The sequence below is a fragment of the Topomyia yanbarensis genome, chromosome 3, assembly GCF_030247195.1.
Source record: "Topomyia yanbarensis strain Yona2022 chromosome 3, ASM3024719v1, whole genome shotgun sequence".
In the NCBI taxonomy this organism is placed as follows: domain Eukaryota; kingdom Metazoa; phylum Arthropoda; class Insecta; order Diptera; family Culicidae; genus Topomyia; species Topomyia yanbarensis.
Window position 1 is genome coordinate 152032557 of NC_080672.1, and position 21779 is coordinate 152054335.

Genomic DNA, 21779 nt, shown 5'->3' on the forward strand with positions numbered 1-21779 from the left:
ATTATACTTAGCACGTATTCCACGACTACCACAAAAGTCGACACAGAACACTTTAAACAAAAAAGGATAATATTCAATTATCTTAATAAGTGTGAGTAAATGTTATCTTCATACGATCATAATTTGAAATACTGAGGGAATGGGTTTGGAAGGGGAGGGTCAAAGTCGCGCAAAGATTCGGACTGCATTTGTTCAATTTGACTCATTCAATATGATGTCCTGAAGAAAAGCAGTTGAATGAATACCCCTAAATAGCGGCAACCAGGCTCTCACATGTCAAACATTGCCGGCATGTGTTACACAAGTAGCGGCCATGATCAGTAATCATGGGAGTGCTTGTTATAGTTCATGATCTTCGTCTTTTTCATTATGATATGATGAACCATAATCATGACTTCTAAGGATGACAAAATTTTTGGTTTCATGATTTTTCATTCATGAAAACGATAAAGGATTTGTTTCCGTGTACCTTCCATTTGAGACTCGGTTTGAGAAAATTCTGTTCAGTCATCACCGAAGAATTGATGTGACTTTAATTGTGGAAACCAGGAATTCCGGAATCGTCGATAGTGGACAATATATTAAAAAAATATTTGTTTGGCAATCAGTGATCTAGACCTGCGATTCGAAGTACTTTGGTGACCATTTCGATAGATTTTTAACCTCTGAGGTATTACCATTGTAAAGGTTCATATGGAATATTCCAGTGCGACTTGCTAACCAACCTGTAACTCCGGAACAAAAAATCAGAACCGAATGAAGTGAGTGCGAGAAATCTCAAATGAACACACATAATCTTACCTAAACTAATGTTTCTATTTTTCACCATATTTCTATCAAGACCCTACTGACTTGAAGCGATTGGTTAGAGCAATGTCTGTCATCTTTGTTCAATGCATTGGCTCAAATGGTAGTCCGATAATTGTGACATTCGATTTGAGTTTTCGTAGCGCTCAAACGAAAGTATTTCACCAGGCAGTTTTACATTTCATAAGTCATTTTACGCTTGTCCGGGTATGCCGCAGACTCAGGTTATTCGCATTCGATTAACATGCCAAAACATCATGACTCCTGCTATAGAAGATAAAGGATTGTCGTCGGTAAACTCTAAGCTTGCTCATATTATTTTTACCATTTTTTGTTAACCATTTTTGTTAACGACCTATTGAGTCAATTTGTCAACAGTTGTTTCGGCATTTAATTAGCAAGGGACTGGAAGGTGAAGTATATTTTTCAATATTTAGAGCCATAGTACTCAAGGGAGAGCAAGGAGTTGAAGGGAGAAAGTTTAGAAAAGCGTGGAAGGATCATATATGCAAGCTTAGAGCTCACCGGCGACTTAACTTTTTGTCTGCTACCGTAGGAGTCAGGGTCTTTTGGCATTAGAAATGCGAATCACCTGAGTCTACGGCATGTCCGGACAAGCGTAAAGTAACTTGTTACTTCGCTTGTCCGCACATGCCGTAGACTCAGGTGATTCGCATTTCTAATGCCAAAAGACCCTGACTCCTACGGTAGCAGACAAAAAGTTAAGCCGCCGGTGAGCTCTAAGCTTGCATATATGATCCTTCCACGCTTTTCTAAACTTTCTCCCTTCAACTCCTTGCTCTCCCTTGAGTACTATGGCTCTAAATATTGAAAAATATACTTCCCCTTCCAGTCCCTTGCTAATTAAATGCCGAAACAACTGTTGCTCATATTACCCAATTCCACGTTTTTTCTAAACTTTCTTCCTTCACATTCTTGCTCATCCTTGAGCACTATAGCTCCAAATATTAAAAATAATTCACACGGCAGATCGGGACGATGTCTTCTTGTATGTGCACTAATGTCAAGTAATTATTTCAGCAATGGCTAAACCGATTCTAAGGAAGCTAGCTTCCAAGCAAAAGCCTATCGTGGTAATTTAACGCTGTTTACTTTCTGAGATATGGGTGCTTTAGTCAAAACACGACACGTTTAAGCACATATTTACCAAACAAAACATAGTTAATAGTATAGAAAACTCATACGTCGTCCCCCTCCCCTTTCTATCCTCGTGTTCGTGGCACCTGCTGTTTCTCTATCCTTTTCTATGCTGTGTCATGAGACGTTCGACTAACCTGAAATATTTGTTAACGCCCAATCTAATTTGATGTACGCGGTGAAATTGTGTAGGTTCAGGGAGACAAAACAAATTCTTACTGCTATTTACCTAAAAATAGTTTTTGAGTGTTAGTGCAGAGCACAGCCGTATAAAAATTAATATTGCATCCTTCCTGGCAAAGAAAATATTTGTAGTGGTGAGAAAATTTGCGTAATGAGAAAACTACAACTAATTTGTGTTTAAACTCTGTATTCCCCTGACGATATCTCGTCGAAACGTTGCACTATGGGAAGGCATGTGATAATAAATCGAAAACTACATCAACTCCAATTTTATGCAAATATATACAGAGCGATTATATAGGGGAACAAGGGGAGATTGGACCAGGTTTTCAGCTAAACCTACATAAATCTCTAAAAAAGTTTTCAATATTTTTAATGTCATTGAGATATGCTGTGCAAACGTTTTGTCATTTTTTGCAGAGTTTTTAATTTACGTTTTCAAAAATTATAATAGTTTTTTTGTGAACGTTGCAGTGGGAAGAATTTACCAAGGCCTGGGAAGACTTGACCAAGTGAATTTCGAAAAATAAGATAAAAAAATAATGACATAAAAATACTGTTATCCTTTTTTTTTTTAATATTGTCAAGATCCTTAGGTAACAGTAAAAAATATAAAAGTGTCGCGTTTCATAAATTTTGACTGATTTTAATGCACACGAAATCAGCCATATTACTGACTGATGTTTGATGTGGGATTTTTTTTGTAACAATAACAGTAGGTAGGTACCATAGCATAGTAAATATCAGAAATTTTTTACCTTTCTTCAGTTTATTGCCACTTGGTCAAGTCTGCCCAACATTAGTTATTGCGTTCAATATCGTGCAAATTTTAGTAATAACTATTTCAATGTTCCGATTTATATAAAATCATTTCACTAGTTTATAAAGAATGAAATAAATGTATGAGTACTTTAAAAGAAATTATTAGTCGAGTAGATATATCCATACAAAGTTTGATAAAAAAATATATCATTTAACGCATATTTATTAGTTACGAAATAGTTTCTATAAGGAAAGGATTTTTCATTCCAAACTTTTAAAATTACCTTATTTTTTAAGAAACTACGTCACAGCCAATAATAGAATTCTGCGTTTGGTCAAGTCTCCCCAAGTTCGCCTACACTATAATTAACTAAATCCTTGGATATCTCAGAAAAAAATAATTGTCTTAACTGATAAAGTGGATACTTGAACATGAAAATTTTGAGAAGAGACCTTTAAAGTGTTTTTAAACTCTTTATATCTCTTTTGAATTTTTAATTAAATATGTTCAAATATGCTATTTGAAGGCTAAGAATGCTTGTTTTGTGATGATTTTAGTGGAAATGCATATTGATTGTATTGGAATGAACTTTTATGAAAAATGACATTCGAAAATATGTACAAATTAGATCCGGTAAAAAAGTCTCCTATAGAACTCCTGAACTCTCTATGCTACTATAAAGTTTCCTCTAGCTTATAACTAAGGTTGCAGATGTCCTTATTTACTCTATGCTGATAACGCTTCAATTGATGTTTCAACGGCAGTCACAATTAGTAGAGAGGCGGTGGATAATTCAGTACACGTTTCCTTTGTGTGCACCGTATTCCACAAGAAATTTAGCGAGGATTAAAATCAGTCCCAAGGTAATTGCATACCTTTTTTCAAGATCAATGTGACTAAAAACATAATTATTTGCAAAAAAATAAGACTTTTCATTTTAGGAATGGTCATGTTTCAAAAGCCGTTTTCAAGTGTCCAGGAACACGTTCAATGACCTTTTTTCTTTTCCAAGGATACAAATATTCTGATAGTTTGTGCCATTTGTTCATGGTTTGTATAGGATTCATTAATCTATATTTTCGGAACTAGAATTCCGAACGAAGCAATCCGCAAGATATAATGATGCCTGGAAAGAGACTTCATTGTAATCGACTGACACCAACACTTCCTACTTCCTTCCATTTACTTTAATGCAAATCAAAACCTGTCTCAATCATGAATAACTTTCTCTCTCTTTGTTGCTTTCTATTTAAGGTGTTTTTTTTTCTGTTGGAGACGAACCACTGCGACCAGTATTTAGAACTAGTCTGGCCCCTTCCTTAATCTAATGGCGATTTCGCTTGAACCTAAAACTGAGTCAGATTCTAACCCCAACCGCTGTCAGTTCATACATTTTGACAGCAGTTGGGGTTAGGAACTGACTCAGTTTCGCCTCAAACAAAAACCACATAAGTGTACTACTATGACATATCAGTATTGATGAGTGATTGTCGTTATTGAGATACACACTCTTCCCAGTTTGGCACACCACTTCGTATGAAGTTTATTACCTGCTTGGGATTTGCAGTCCAAATATCAAAAGGCTCCAATGTTCCTATATCGAGGACTCTTAGTCTGCGTTGTATCATTCGGAGAGCATATGCTCTGATGTTTCACTTTCAGATCCGCAGACGCGGCATGCATCCTTTGCAAGCTTACCATTTTTTAAGATGATATTTAATCGGAAATAAATTTCTTTGATTCTCGTAATCCAGGTGTGGTTCTCCAATTGTTCTTTATAGCTGTGATTTCCCTTTTTTTAAGTTCGATTTTGAGGGCACTTGATGAGACTCATTCATTTTCATTCCCTGCAACTGCACAATGTCCTGGAACCCACTATAAATTAACATGATTTTTCTCCGCCAATTGTCGGAGTGTAATGCGCCCTTAATGCGTTGAGCGCAGCCTGACTCTCTGAGGAAATACAGATATTTGCATACCGGTATTTTCTCTTCAGACATACGTAAGTGCATTCTAGAATGGCATATATTTCTGCTTGAAACACTGTCGGCCAGTATCCCATGGAAATACTAGCGTTTATTGCTGGTCCTGTAATACTAGATCCTTTCAAATGGTTCATTTTTGACCCATCTGTGAATAAAATTACTGAGCCTGGGCGGAGACTAGGGCAACTTTGTTCCCAGGTTGACCGTTTAGGCTCCATAATTTTGTAAGTAGTTTCAAAGGTCAACATCGTATGCAAACAGTCTTCGTTTGCAATGACGAGGTTATTCATAGGAAATTCTTTCAAAACCGCAAGATGTCCTGATAAATTTCCAGATAATAATTGTTTATGACGACTTATTTTTAATGCGCTTTTTTCCGCCACAAGTTGTATCACCTAATGTAGCGGAAGGAGATACAATATTGCATCTAATGCTTTAGATGGAGTTCTTGGCATGGCACCGGTTATCGCTCCACAAGCAAGCTTTTGAAGTTTACCTAGCTTTTTGAGTTGATATTTCTTTTGTTTTGGGCCACCAAACTAGCGACGCATATGTTATTATTGGTTTAACTATTGTAGAGTATAACCAGTGAACCATACTTGGTCTGAGACCCCATTTTTACCATACTGCACACCCAAAGAGCACTAGTTGCCTTGCTTATAGTTTGCTCAATGTGCGCTTTCCAGTTTATTTTTTTATCTAATAGGGGAATTGTGGGAAAAACCGACACTGTGGGTAAAACCGACACCCCACAACTTTCCCAGCTTCAGCATTTGAAGACAAATTGGAGTTAGGACGCCGAACGTAATAAAAATAAACAAAACATACGACAACAGCCTTCATGCTGGATGTTAGATTTTGTTGGTAGATTTTAAGGTTTTAACCGAACAAAAACTTTTCAAATCACCTAATTTTTCAGTACCTCTTATTATCGGCCTTTCCTATGATCAAATGGGTGCATTGAAGACGAGTTTGAGAAATTCAATATTTTTAATCGCTTTTTAAAAAAATGTGCGCTGTTGGGGTAAAACCGACACACTGTTAAGATGGTTGTGTTTACTTGCGATTTATTACAAAAGGCTGGAGATCTTTGTGACACTTCAATTACACTATTAGCATACTATAGTAATAGCTGAAATACAAAGAAATACTTTTATTGTGTTTATTTCTTATAAGTCTCTTTGAAAATCAAAAATTGGAATATTTGCTTATCAGATTCTATTGAAGCTTTTGCTATTTCTGTAAAAAGCTCATAAAACCAAATTTTCCCGAAAAATCAAAGTCTGAGCCAGGCAGTTTTGCTGCGAAGTGGGTCACTTATAAGTGAATGAATCCTATTAACAGAATGAAGAACCCTTGCAAATTTTCTCTTACGAAATAAAATGACACTAAAGATTGCAATGATGTGCGTAAGTATTATTTGGAAATACCCATATCAAGAAATAACTTTATAGCATAAAATACTCTTGTTTATAACACTACGCTTTCGAACTCTCTTCCCCTCCCTAAATGATGAAGCTACAAAAAGCACATGTTTGCATAACACATTTTCACACTTTATTACTCACGCATATATCACATGTTTAATAAAAAAGAGGAGAGAAAATAAATTAAAGGGGGTGTCGATTTTCCCCCTATGGGATGTCGGTTTTACCCGCAGTGCCTACAAAAGGTGTTTTCTAAGTTTTTCAACCAATAATTTTTAATGAAATTGATTTTTTGAAACGCTGACAAAATTGAGCCTTGTTAAGAATTTGCTGAAGAAGAATTCTGCGTAGAAATTATAATTTTATTGGTTTTGTGGCAACCCAGAAAAAGTGTTGAACTTAAAGTGTCGGTTTTACCCATAATCCCCCTATCAATCTCAGATGCTTTACCTCCAAGGACATTTCAATTACTGTTTCGTTGAGCAAAAGTGTTGATATGGAATATTTCCAATTTCGAGTAAATGGGATTATGATTGTTTTGGAGGGATTTATGTCCAGGCCCTCCTTTTTACACCACTTCGAAGTGAAATTCAGTGCAGATTGCATTCTATTTGAGGTAACATAGTCACATTTTCCTCTTATACTCAGTGACGTGTTTCCAAGCGCACTAGTTATTTCACGGTTTGTAAGCATTGAGTTGATCCAATTTATTGTGTACATATCAAACCCATGTTTTCTCATAACATTCCGCATTAAACTATGAGATGCATTGTCGAAAGCTCCTTCTATGTCGAGAAAAGCCGCAAGTGAGATTTCTTTTGTTTCAATAGAATTCTCTAGTTTTCCAACCAACATGTGTAATGTATCTATTGTTGATTTGTTGCTTTGATATACGAAATGAAATTTGCTCAGTGAAGAGTCTTTCAAGTACTCTGCTTTAATATGTAAGTCAATCATTTTCTCCATTATTTTCATAAATATAGAGGTTAAGCTGATTGGCATAAAAGATTTTTGAAGTGATGTATCGCGCTTCCCTGATTTTGGTATAAATATTACCCTTTTTTGTCTCCAGCTTGTAGATATATAGTTTAGTATTGGACTTATCCTAAAGGTTCTTGTCAGGTATGGAATGGTATACTGTTTGCTTTTTATAGCATTATTGGCAGTATTCCATCTATTCCCGGCGATTTGAATGGTTCAAAGGAGTTGATGGCCCATTCTATCTTTGCGTCTGTAAATATAGCACTCACTATTTCGTGAGCTTCAGTACCTGCGTCATACGAGATAAGCTCTGCTTCAATTTGATTCTGTGTTTGTTTAATGGGAAACGAACCAGGAAATGTTTCTCCATAATGATACTAAGTGTTTCTTGGGAATCAATGATAAAATTCCCATCGCCCTTCTTCACACTACCTAACTCGTTGGTATGATCTTTTGGGAGAGTTTTTTGTAGTCTTGCAACCACGGGAGTTTGTTCAACTCGCTCGCACATCAGGCTCCAACTCTTTCTTTGCAATTTCAACATTATAAGTCGAAAGAGACTTTTTATACTCATCCCACTGTCCAACCCGTTTAGCCCGTTTGAACAGTTTCATAGAAACTTTCCTGAGCGTTTCTAGGGTTTTGTTCTACCATGATGCGTCCTTATTGGATGTACGCGTTTTAGCTGGACAGCTTCTGTTATAAGCATCCATAAGTTTAGATGTTACAATATTTGACGAGATCTCTAATTCTTCTTCGGTTTGTATTTCTGCTTCAAAACATGCTTTTGCACCCAGCAGTTGAGAGCTGAATGTATCTCAATTTGTGTTTTTGGGATTTCTGTAAACTTCTGTTAGGGTTTCTCCTGCTTTATATTCTAAGAGTATGTGCTTGTGGTCTGATAGAGAAATTTCATCAGACACATGCCAGTTTATGATGTTTTCAGAGAGTTTTGTACTTGATATTGTTAGATCCACCACTTTCTCGCGTATCGCATTTTAAAGAGTTTGTTTGTTGCCTCTATTACATATATCAATATTGTTGGATAATTTATATTCTATAAGGCACTTACCCTTTAGTCGAATTGGATATGACACTCGGCCCTCCGGGCCGGGGTCAGGTTAACGATTTTCAGAGTGATTGTATAACCTTTCTATATGAGAATGGCGAAAAGATGTAAAATTGATTTCTGAAATTTCATGTGTTCCCCCTAAGGAAAAATTTGAATCGTCCCAACCATCCCCGTTAAACTGATGTAAGTTTGTTAATTTTGATAGGTGGCGACTTTTCCGGGGAACTTCCGGCACTGTCTATGATGGTCAAAGTGGTCGACGAGACTTCGGTTGGCCGTCAGTGACCTATGCTTGGTTGTTTGACACATATATACATTTTAGTGAAATTTTTACCTTTTTGCATTCATTGCGGTATCAGTTTGAATCGGAATTTTCTATGTGACCGCATGGCACAATCCGTAACACCGGAACCGTAAGTCGGATCAGAATAAAATTTAATAGCAGTTTACGGGGTAGTAAAAGTAGTGATTTAAACGGTCAGCCATCTCCGAGAATCCGATGTAATTGTTATTCTAAGATTGAATACTTCCGCCTGTACCGCTAGATCCGGTGATGGTGGCCAATGTGGCCAAAGAGACTTTGAATGACAGTGACCTAGATTATGGTGGTTCTATACCAAGAGGTGTAAAATTGGGTCACAATAGGCTCTACTTCCATAATAGGCACATTACCCTAGAATTTCTTTCAGAATCAATAGTCGTTAAGTGCGGTCATGTGGAAAGTCGCAGTATCAAATTTCTTCGCTTTGGAGGTTAAGGTCACATATGACCAATCAAAACTCTTTGGTAACGTTGGCCACCATAAATGCAAATTCAAGTCCAGAACTAGTTTCACACCAGTGCCGAACCGATTTTTACAAGCTTAGTATCTAATGAATTTATATTTCCATCCCTTACAGGGACGAATGACAACAAAGTTAAAGTCCCCACAAATAAAACTATCCTATCCTATCCATCCCTTAGAATGCTCGTGAGAAGTTGCTTGAAAACAAAACAATAAAAACCTCAGGCAATATGGGTAGCAACATTCTTGGAATTTGAATTTATTATCGAACTCCTTTCCGAAAGGATATCTAACTGCGTTTGCTGCAGATCGTGTACGTGATTTCAGATGCACCGCCTAGGAGCCAATAATTCACCAAAGATTATTTCTGTATAAAAGAAATAATGCCGTTATTTTTAATTTAGTTAGCAGAACTGAAATCGCCCCTTCTATTTCTATTATCTATTTCTCATCATATATGTGATTTTACTGATTATTTATCTGCTCATATCCTAAATCTTCATTCCTGTCCATTATAAACTAATGAAACGGAATATAGTGTGTAAGTTACTTCAAATTGCTACATTCTTCTCCATTCGTCACATAGCAAAACTCACACCGCTTATCAAGCAGTAATGAATACTCACCGTAATGGAAAACCCAGTCACCGTAGCAGGATGCAAATTTCATGAATTTATTAGAACAAAATTTGAATATTTAATAACAGCATTTCAGGCTTTTCCATTTCTATTCTTGCACATGCTAATCTTGCAATGAGAGCTCCATTTGTAATCAAGTCTGTAGCTAACTGTACTGTAGAATCCTTCTCTTTATCTTTGTTCCGGATCACAAATCTTACCAGGAGAGATTAGATTGTACCAATACTGATAGACCGGAACTCATTTGGATTCACCTCCCCAAAGGAATGATCTTTCCCCCAGTCATTGGTGAAATAACTTTTAATTTATGACAGCCTTGTTCCTATCAGACATCGAAACTTTACCAGAAACTAACCGAGCCAGACCAGCAGAAGTCAATCTACTTTCCCCTGTGTGGAAAGGAAAAACTGCTGCACTGAGCTTTCAAACGATTTCATTATCGTTTGTATCATCATCATCGTCGTCATCGTTCTCATAGTCATGATCGGCATCATCATCATCATCATTAGTGTCGTCGGCGAGTTTTTTTTTGCGTGGCTGTCGTCGAAGCGTCATAAAATTCATTATCATCATTATTCATCGCTCACTACTTTATGCAGCTGAGCTTTCTGCTTGCTTGTCACATTCTCTCTGTGGAATTGACATTCCGACCCTTTTCCGTATAGCATTAACAATTTCCTACCGAGGGAAGGACAGTCCGACATTATGGAGAAATGTGGTAAAAAATCTGTCAGTCGAATGGAGCGGGGGTACATTGAATGAGGCGAGTGAATGTTTTGTTGGCAGCAAATGAGCTTTTCACATCAGAGCTTATAAATCTTTATGCTGATGTCGGTTATATCGGTCGCCTCCTTTCGCTTCAAATGAGGGATGCATCAGTGCTTTTTTGGTTGTTAGGAATCGCGAAGAAAACTGTGGCACTGGAGCCCTACTAATGAACGCTTCAGTGTTTTGTTTCTGTCAGTTACGCTGAGTGGTACCATTTGTTATTCAACGGAGTGTAAACCTATTAGGTGTTGAGTGTTTGAAATATTAAAAGACACAAAAAGAAATCAATCTATTCCACACATGGTGTAGCAAAAGTGTACTCTAACTTAACGTAAATAAATATAACGGAATAATCTTCAGTAGAAAAACTTCAAGTATCCCCATAGACACTTAGGAAACCAACTTGCAAAAAAAAGCAAAATTGTACGAGATCTTAGACTCCAAGCTCACATTTTTGGAACATTACAATACAATAATAAATAGAGCAAATAGTATTCTGGGCTTTATAAAACGCTTTTGCTATAATTTTGAGGAACCTTACACAATAAAATCATTATACAATACATATGTCAGATCAAGTTTGGAATATTTCAGCGTAGTATGAAACCCATACACTGTATGAAGAACGCATCGAATCAGTCCAAAAACAATTTGTTTTGTACACACCTCGTAAACCTAAACTGGATGACATTTCCTCTTCCATCGTATACAGCACGTTGTATGGTCATTAACCCTCTAGCTCCCAAAACCGCCTCTAGGCGGTCTCTATAAAAATCTAAATAAAACTACTAAAACATGATTATATGTTGTCCGCGCTAGCATTTCGTCCCAACGCTCACACCTTTCATACACACACATTGTTTGAATATTCGTAGCTTTCTGTCAAAGACATTGAAGCTCAAAGTTGAAAAGTCGAGGAAAACGTGGAAAAAACCATTTTGTGTTTAGTGGTTATCTTCATTAAACAAATTTTAACTATTTCTGGAAATTTCAATAACTAAAAAAATATTTTTGAGTAGCCTGATACTAGCATTTCACTGTAGATGTGAATTGGTTTAATGGAACAATTCGGATGTTTAGGTTTTTTGGTAAAATACTTTGCCCGCCTAGAGGAGGTTTTTTATTCGCCCAGGTGCCCAACGCCGCCTCTAGGCGGCCTACTTATTTAAAGGCTTTAATGAAAAATACATTTCTTACAAGAATTATCAATATTAGTTTCGTTTTTCTCATCACGAATCCGACCTACAAAAGTTTTTTCAAGCAAAAAACAAATTTGGGCACTAGAGGGTTAATATACAAACACTCAAAGAACGCCGCGAATTTGCCATGCTTTACTTTATCAACGACATTATTTCTCAACGTGTACACTTCTTATTTATTCCAAGAACAATATTTTAGGACAAACTATGCTAAAAATAGCTCTGTCAATAGAAAGATGCGTCATTATGATGAAAATTGTGAAATAATTGACAAAATGTCTAGAAAACAAATTACATTTGAACTTAACCGTAGAACCCTGCTTCAGTTTACACCGCAGAACTAACTACTATTCAGTATACCACTGAAGTAATTGACAATTTACCTACAGACCACTACTAGTTTTTAAGGAAAATACGAGAACAACTACGTGCATTATCAGACAAATATTTCCATATTACCTTGATTTGTGTTCCTTCCCATTGTTCTATTCCGGGGATCGAGAGAGCGGACTCTTCAGCTAAGCTGTTTTAGAAGGTATGATTTATGAAAGACCAACTTACATCGACGAACTTTTCAGTATTACTCATCAGAGAACTCTCAAAAGTTGGCAAACTTCGTGGGGCAAAGGAAAACTCGATAGTTCCGAAGGTATAGACGAAACCTTGGTTCAACAATATGGATGTGAATCGCGATTTTATTCATGTGATGTCTCGAATCATGTCAAACACCCCTCCGGCGTATGGTTAGTGGTGTCTTCGTTTGTGACGATGGCTATCACGATATCGAACATTGTCTGGGCGGTCATCGAGTATAGTTCCGCTAGGTTTCGGCAAATGGAAGGTCCGAAGAAGATCACTCAACGTCCCGTTTTTCACCACTGTGCTTGCATAAACCAAAACGGAAGCCGAAAACTACCTGTAGGACTGACTCATCTTGGAGAATTCCCTACGGGTCCGACGAGTCTCATATTGTAATTTAGGAAATTTAAAATGTAAAATACAAATTTAGCACCTTCAAGCTGTAATGGTACCTTGCCCTTTCAAATAAATAGACTGAAGCTCCAAGTGCTTACAAGGGTTGGTACGATATAAACTTTTCAAACTACTATATATTCAAAATATTAATATACATATGCATGATATGTTTAGTATAAAATGAATTAATGGTTTACAGATTAGCATTATAGAAAAGGCTTTCTGTTGATTTTATCGAAAACTAACCTACTCGCAACATCTCTGATTCCCAGGTACTGGCCACCGATCAGGACATTGGCGAAAATGGTCGCGTCACCTATTCCATCAAATCTGGCCGCGGGAAGGCGAAAAAATTCCGCATCGATCCAGACACCGGAATCATCTATGCGGCCAAATTGTTCGAAGTGGACACTGAGTATGACTTGTTAGTACGTGCCGAGGACAACGGGGTGCCGAAAAAATCCCAACAGGCCAGAGTAAGCGTAGCGGTCGTAGATGTGCCAGATAAATCGGACAATCCACCGGTGCTGAAAACCATCGACCAGCACGTTGAGTTAACGGAAAGTGACACACCTGGCTTCCTGGTGGCACTGATTCAGGCCATCGATTACGATGGTGAACAACTGTGGTTCGATATAGTCGGTAAGTGTTTCCTTTCATTCTAAGCAAATAGGACCGTCGTCGTCCGTTGCAGTCCAGGGAAGGTGCTGTTAAGTTTATCAAACAGCAATGATTCAATATTTATTCAATTTCTTATTTCTCCTTTTTCTTTCCTCGTTACTCTACTATATATCAACACCACTTCCCACCGAACGACGTTTAATTTTCCCTCGGAACAAATAATTGGAACGAAATCGAATCGAATCCCCCCAATTGCTTGCGAATGCGGTTTTCTTATGTGAACTACTTCCTTTGCCGCTTGTGTGTATGGGTGGTCTCGAATGCACGTTCAGGCGGAGACGAGCGCAATGAATTTTACATTGGTCGAGACAACGGGAACGTACTGTTGGCGAAACATTTGGATTGGGAAACCCAAAAAGAATACAATCTGACAATAAGCATCTCCGACGGGGTACATGTTGTTTACACGCAACTGTACGTTTCGGTAATTGATATAAACGATCACCGGCCGGAATTTACGGAATCGCTCTACCGCGTCGATATCTCCGAGAACATTGAGGAAGGGACCGAGGTGCTACAGTTGCACGCGACTGATGCGGACGAGGATAAGAAGTTGTTTTACAGCTTGCACGCGGCACGTGATCCAGTTTCATTGAAACTGTTCCGGGTGGACTCGGTTACTGGCAGTATCATAATGGCTCATAAATTGGACCGGGAAGCTCTAACGGAACACGTGTTGATAGTGATTGTGAAAGACCAGGGAACACCAGCAAAAAGGAATTACGCTAAAGTCATTATATCTGTACACGACCATAACGATCACGCGCCGGAATTTACCAGCAAAATTGTGCAAGGAAAAGTTTATGAAACGGCTGCAGTCGGAACAAAGGTTGTTCAGGTGTATTCCATTGACAGGGATATTGGCGATAACGCCAAAATTACCTACTCTATTGTTAGTGGTAACATTGGAAATGTTTTCAACATTGACCCAAACATGGGTTTGATCAGCGTAGCCAAAGAGCTGGACATCAGTTCTCTTTCCGAATACATGCTTCAGGTTAAAGCCACCGATGGGGGTAAACCTTCGTTATCATCGCAAATTCCAGTGCACGTCATGATCAATATGGCCGACAATGCTCCGCCGCGATTTAGCACTACGGATGCAGCCGCTGAAATTTATGAAAACCTGCCTATCGGAACGTTTGTAATCCATATTGAAGCTCGCAGCACTTCCTCTTTGCAGTTCGAAATCATAGATGGTAACGTTAACGACATGTTCTTTATCAACCCATCAACCGGAGTGATCACTACGAAAGACATCCTAGACTACGAAAACAACAAATTTTACAACCTAACCATTTGTGCTACCAACATGGCATCCGCCAATGCAACGTGCGCCGTCATAATCAATGTTTTGGATCGCAACGATAACGTCCCGTACTTTGAACAGCAGATTTACAAAGGAGAAGTATCCGAGGCAGCTCCGGTGGGTTCACTGGTGCTAACACTGAACGAGAATTCGTCTTCTACCGGCCAACTGTTGGTCAATGCGTCTCTGCCACTCGTAATCAAAGCCAAGGATATGGATTCTGGTCTGAACGCTTTGTTGCATTACGATATTCTGGAGATGTTACCGAAGCGTTACTTCCACATCGACTCTAGTACCGGTGCTATCAAGACGATCATGTATTTGGACCACGAGAAGATCCCGTTCTTCAGTTTTCACGTAAAGGTGAGTTTACATTTACAAAATGGTTTTTCTGGGGAATGATAAATAACTTAACCATAGAATGTTACGCTTATGTTTTACTTTAAATCGTAGCACTACGATACAAACGTACCCGCAATTTTCGCAGGTAAAATTGCAAACAAAAGAAATGTATAATATATCATTATATTCATTTTTTAATTGCCAAAACTACTATGTAGGTTAGGGCATCGCAAAAAAATTGTTTTTGTATTCTCAAAGGCCGCCCCTCTCATATTGTGACAAATGTCAAAGTAAGCTCATATACCAAATTTCACATCATTTGGAAAATTCTAGAGGGCCACCATGGCTTCAAATTTCATGATATTGGTACTATGGAAAAATATGAAGGAAAAATAAATTAGGTGGTGTGGGGTAAGAATCTCTGCGTGAAAAAACATTTTTTTTGCGATTTTTTATTAGAAATTTATCAAAACCTTTGAATATTATAATTTATTTTTTCAATAACATTCTGTAATTTTTCTATGCAGAAATATCGACAAACGACTCGGTGACGAAGCTTAGAACGTCTCTGGAAAAAACATGATTTGCGGTGTTACCTGCCATTCAGTACCGTCTGGCTCAAATGGCACGTTCCCCATGTTGATCGGAGAGTTGTGCCTTAAACTTTAACCGGCCATTCAAAAACTACATAACCGATTACTTTCAAACTTTAATTTAATTTAATTTTTGGAGATAACTACTCATAAAACGGCAGAATTTCCAGTGCATTTTTTTTTAAATTTAAAATGAGTAAAAAACTCCCTACTAATTGAAAATTTATCTCAAAAACTCAACGTAGGGGTAGGTATTTTTAACATAGTATGTGTATGCAAAGTTTGAACGAAATCGGTTAAGTAGTTTTTGAATAACAGGTAACACCGGAAATCTTGTTTTTTTCCAGAGACGTTCTACAAAAAGTTTCGTCACCGAGTCATTTGTCGATACTTTTGCATAAAAAATTACAGCATGTTATTGAAATGATACACTATATTGTACAATCAATTCGCTTCACGCAAAGTTTTAAACAAATCGCTTCACGCAAAGTTTAAAAAAAATCGCACACTCACGCTGAAACCCTTACCCACCCTTAATTAAGAAAATGGATATGGTCATTCAATGTAAATAATATGTTTGTGTTTCCTTGCAGGTAACTGATCTGGGCAAACCCCGCCTAACTTCGGAGACTACAGCTGAAGTTCAAATCTTCATTAACGACGTAAACGACTGTGCTCCTGCCTTTTCCCAGAAGGAATACAACGTAACACTACTGCTTCCTACGTACGAAAACGTTGCTGTTATCCAGGTAAATGCCACGGATCAGGACAGTTCGGAGAACTCTACCCTTCGATACGACATAATCGAGGGTAATCGGGATGGCGTGTTTATTATTGATGCCGGTAATGGCATCATAACCACGCACGACGTCGAAAGCATCGGTTCATACTATAAGTTAGGTGTTCGAGTTTCTGACGGAAAGTTCTCGAAGGTCGCTTATGTCATCATCAACGTGGAGACGTCGGAAAACTCGGGGTTGATATTCCAAAAGTCGATTTATGAAGGATCCATCTTGGAGAACAGTACGAAAATTTCCACGGTTACGGTTGTCAATGTGCTGGGATCCAATCTAAATGAACATATCGAGTTTAGTATACTAAATCCGACAGACATGTTCAAAATTGGATTGACATCTGGGGCGATTCAGACAACAGGGAAAAAGTTTGATCGAGAGGTGCGCGATAATTATGAACTGATTGTCGAGGCACGCTCACAGCTACCAGATAGGGAGAAACCACGAATAGCACATGTGATTGTTAATGTAACGATTCTAGATATCAACGATAACTGTCCGATGTTTGTAAATTTGCCGTACTACGCAGTAGTTTCGGTGGATGACCCCCGTGGCTCAGTGATTACAAAAGTGCACGCGCTTGATCTGGACAGTTACGAGAATGGGGAAGTGCGATATGAAATGAAACGTGGACATGGTGAACTTTTTAAAGTGGATCGTAAGACAGGAGAAGTAACATTAAAACAAACTCTCGAGGGTCACAACCGGGATTATGAATTACTGATTTCCGCTTACGATGGAGGAATTACACCATGTTCGACTGATGTGACTGTACACGTGAAGGTAAGCCCAGTACTGACCTAATTTGTTGATATCCCCCATTCTCTATCTTTCCCCACTGAAACTGTTTTGACTGAGGGTAGGACTACTATCACATTATCTCTGACAAATGCTGCAACGCAGGCGTTGTAATTATAAAGGATGCCGCCCCAAGGGGTTTGCCGCTGGAAGCTAAGTCCGGCAAAATCGCAAAATAATGTCGTTATATTTCTCAATTGTTGAACGAGTGGATTCACCGGGAACCAGCCAAGTTACGATTAATCGATTTTTTTTCTATCGCATGGTTTCCCACCTCCCGAAGAGTGAACAACAAATCCAATCGGAACTGAGCCGATATAATTTAAATTTGAATAGGATCAGATGTAAAGCGCCTTTTTCCTGGTTAGGGAGCTAAAGAACGGCATACCATACTAACCTGTGATGCTGGTCGAAGGTCCAAATGAATTTACATAAAAGAATGATACGTATGCAGGGCACTATGTATTACCAAACGTATAATCATTGTTGGAAAACCATAACAGCTTTTTCGACATCCGCATTTAGTCAGCTAGTGTGACCAATTGGGTTCGATTACGATGCCATTGGTACTATAGGAGAATATATCTAATAATTCGGTCAGAAAAAATTCTTTATTGTATTGAATTTTCATTCTAAACACGCGTTTTTTGTATTCATTTAAACATACATATATTCAACTACTCACTCACTGATCAATTTTTTAAAATTCCATTTAGATTTACAGGAATCCGAAAGAATTGTTGGGAAATGAATGAGAGCATAATAAACCCATGCCTGTACAGGATTATTTTTCTTCCATTGGACGGTCTTGTTTTTACAGTCCTTTGTAATCGTTCGCTGCGTCTAGCTCAATGATTTCCCACCACGCGCGATCTGGTTTGACTAACTAGCAAACCTATAGGTTTTATGCAATGATACTCTGCATACCGCTTCAGCGGTGCTATCAGATGTCGTACCCTCAAACGAAATATTCAAAGCTATTTTCTAAACCATCCAGTTCCTCTAAACCACATCCGGCCTGCCATACTATCCCGAAATTAGATCTACAATCTCTTGTGCAATTCATTTTTCTCTCTTTCCTTCATTCACACACAAACATCCCCAAAGGTGATTGACAAATCGATGCCAGTGTTCAGCAAACAGTTCTACTCGGACACGGTGGCGGAAAACATCGAACTACACTCGCCGCTGTCGGTTGCGATTCAGGCGGAAAGCCCACTGGGCCGGAAACTGATCTATAGCATCGTAAAGGGAAACGATATGGAGGAGTTTGCTGTCGATTTCAACACAGGTACGTGTACTAATAACTGATAGGAATGGGTACTATAGGTGCGGTTCACTAGCCCAGATAGAAACACTGCCCAACCGAGGGAAGGCATTCGAACTGCGGAACAATTTTTTCTGCTCGGCTTCCGGTTGCGTAATTCAGCAGCCTTTTTATTTTAATTTTGCAGATCGTTAGATTTCATTTTCCTTGCAGCGAGTTTTTTCTAACCTAATGGCAGGTGGGATTAAAATGGCAATGTTTTACTAGAGATTAGTTAATTGGTTTGCTGGAATTGCATTTTTAGTTTATTGAATGGAAACAACTTTACCAATAAGGGGCTCTTACATGAGACGTTAGTAATGCCATTACTGAGCTGTAATGTCACTTTTAATGAGAGTGTAAGGTGAGTAATGATGGGATTCTCATATAATTTCAGTCATGGAATTACATAGTAATGACACTTTTGAGGAATTCCACGCAAATGCGTTCGAAAATCTTTAAAATCATGAACGACTACTTAGATTCCGATTGAACTTGACACATTTCACCGGCCTGGAAGTCTAAACATTCTCCACAGTCAATAAGATTATTTTGATTCGAGATCGAATTTTTAAAGGGCGTGATACTTTCTACATGTAGCATTTTTGTAATCAAAATGTTCGATTATGGTATTTTATATGCAACAAAACTAGCTGAGAACGAATTAAAGATAATGAATACACGAATACGCTAAAGAAAATGTTGTCATTTACCACAAAAATAAAAAAAATTGCAAAAAAGTCCATTTTTTATAATTTTTTATATTTTGCCAATAAAAACCACAAAAAGCAAATTTGGAATGGGATTGCATTATGGAGATCTTAGGGGATCGCGGGGCAAGTCCGACACCCTGGGTAGGCCCGACACCCTACGACTTTTCCCAGATATCAAATTTTACAAATATACAATAATGACAGGATATTATTAGTACGATTATTTTAGGCATTTCGATACACATCGATGCCATATGGGTTCATTAAACGTCAACAAAATAAACAATACAAGCGAAAGCAAAGTTGATGCGCTTTTGGATGTTATTTTTAGTTGATACATTTTAAGGTTTTAATAATACAAAAGCTTTGAAAATGACCAGTTTTTGTGTCACACATTCTATTCTACTCTCGATATCGTTATTTGTGTGTATTGAAGATAAGTTTGAGTATTTCAATACTGTAAATTGAGCATTTAACAAAAATGTGCGCTATTGAGGTAAGACCGACAGTTTTTGGGTGGGGTAAGACCGACCCGGTGATTAGATGATTGGGTTCGTTTTTGATGCGATACAAACGACTGGGTATATTTGTTGTGCTCAATTATACTATAATTACGTCATGCTAATAATTGAAATACACGGAAACTGTGTTTTTGCCTTCCTCATATAGAAAGGTTATGCAATCATTCTAAAAATCGTCAACCTAATCCCGGCGATTTTTTTACTTATTTAGGCATAGGTAGGTGTATGCAATGAGAGGCAGCTACTTTAAAATTGAAGCTAATTTAAAATTTCTTAACAAGTGGAAAATTTTCGGCAGGGTCCGGACCCCGCGGAACCTCTTCCTTGATCCGCCGCTGGTTCCAAGCGATATTTCAGTGTCGACACATAGCATCTCAAGATCGTGGCTGTCGATCCATTGTATGTATGTACAAATTGTACTAAATATGTAGTATTCATTTCCGCCGTTGTATTAAACATAACCAGCCATGGAATCGTAGTTTGGACAAATGAGAAAGGCACAATTGCACCACTAGGTGGATTAAAACAGGTTTTTGCATTTATTTATCAGTGTTGTCTCAAGCCGACCAAAACATTAAGAATTAAATTGAACGCGATTCATAGTTATATTACAAAACGAAACGAAAAGTATAATCTAATATGAGATTTTGAAATGATATTCATGAAAAAATTTCATTGACCGTCGAATTGTTGATCAACAGTGTTCCGAATAATCACAACACGAACCGGATAGCTTACTACGAAGCGTGCGTCACTTCTAAGTGAATGAGTCCTAGTAACAGCGTATATAATCTGCTTACAGAACAGCTCTTCCTCGTTAGAATGGATATACAAGTGGTAATAAAGTTCGGAAGAATTACTTGAGAAAACCATAATATAAACCATGCGTTAAACATTATTTATTCATAACACCAGCCATTCGAATGCTCTTACTCTTGCTACGCGATGAAACTACAGAAAGCATGCGTTTGCAACACACATACTCATATACCCATAATTGCACTTTATCACACATACACAATATATTTTTAATGGAAAAAATTGGACAAAAAGAAAGTTAGAAAGGGGGTCGCTCTTGCTCCTTTGGGGTGTCGGTCTTACCCGCAGCGTTTTTAAAATATCAATTTTCTCCATTTTTTGGCAACCAATAATTTTTAATGAATTCAATTTTTTGAAACACTGGAAAAATTATATTTTGTTAAGAACCACCTAAACAAGTATTATGCACAGAATATACAATTTTAGGAGCTTCGTGGAATTTTAGAAACATTATTGCGCTTAAGGTGTCGGACTTGCCCCGCGTTCCCCTGTAAAAATGTTTTTCTAACGATAACTTTATACATACATTTTTTTTAAATTTCACGTTAACTGCCGCACAAAACTGTAATTTTCTTACAGAATATGATCGAAAAATCTTCCTAAATGCGATAGTTGTCGAGTTATTTGGAATTTTGCTCCAACAAAAACAATTAATTCGTGTAATTATGCCCTTTTTAAAAAGTTATTGGCGTTTCTTCTTCATTTTAAGAACGTAAAAGAAACTTTTTCAGTGTATATGGATCATGGAGAAACTTAAAATAAAAAAGTTTTTCTAACAATAACTTTTGACATATTTTAAAATCATTATAATGGTGAAACTGTGATTGAATTAACAAATAAAAGTGAAAAAACAACAGGTAAGTGTTTTGGAAAGCAGTAGGCTCCTATTTTATGGAATGATTTTTGTTTGGGCGAAGACAGATATTTTCAAGACGCTCACCCCTTCTGTGCGAAATGAGAGTACGGGGCTATTTGGACCCCCTATTCCATCAACCACCGTTCAGTGGCTTGCGCCCACGCACACAATTGCATACGCCACCTGTAACTTTCTTTTGACATCAAGGCGATATTTCTGAATGAACTTTGTAGTTCAATCATATTTTGGTTTTCAATATCGCTTTAATATCTAAGAGAAAGTTACAAGTAATTTTATGGGCCTTTTG

The 21779-nt window shown here is 37.7% G+C and overlaps 1 protein-coding gene across 13 annotated transcripts in view; it reads left to right on the top strand.

Annotated features, from left to right (window-relative positions):
* The window catches only part of LOC131688555 (fat-like cadherin-related tumor suppressor homolog), a 690234-nt gene that overhangs the window by 603407 nt on the left and 65048 nt on the right, over positions 1-21779 (top strand). For all 13 annotated transcript variants that reach the window (XM_058972873.1, XM_058972872.1, XM_058972882.1 and 10 more), the window contains 4 exons: positions 13013-13382; positions 13694-15093; positions 16259-17242; positions 18365-18548. In XM_058972873.1, the coding sequence (XP_058828856.1) occupies positions 13013-13382; positions 13694-15093; positions 16259-17242; positions 18365-18548 (2938 nt within the window). The remainder of the gene's footprint in view (positions 1-13012; positions 13383-13693; positions 15094-16258; positions 17243-18364; positions 18549-21779) is intronic.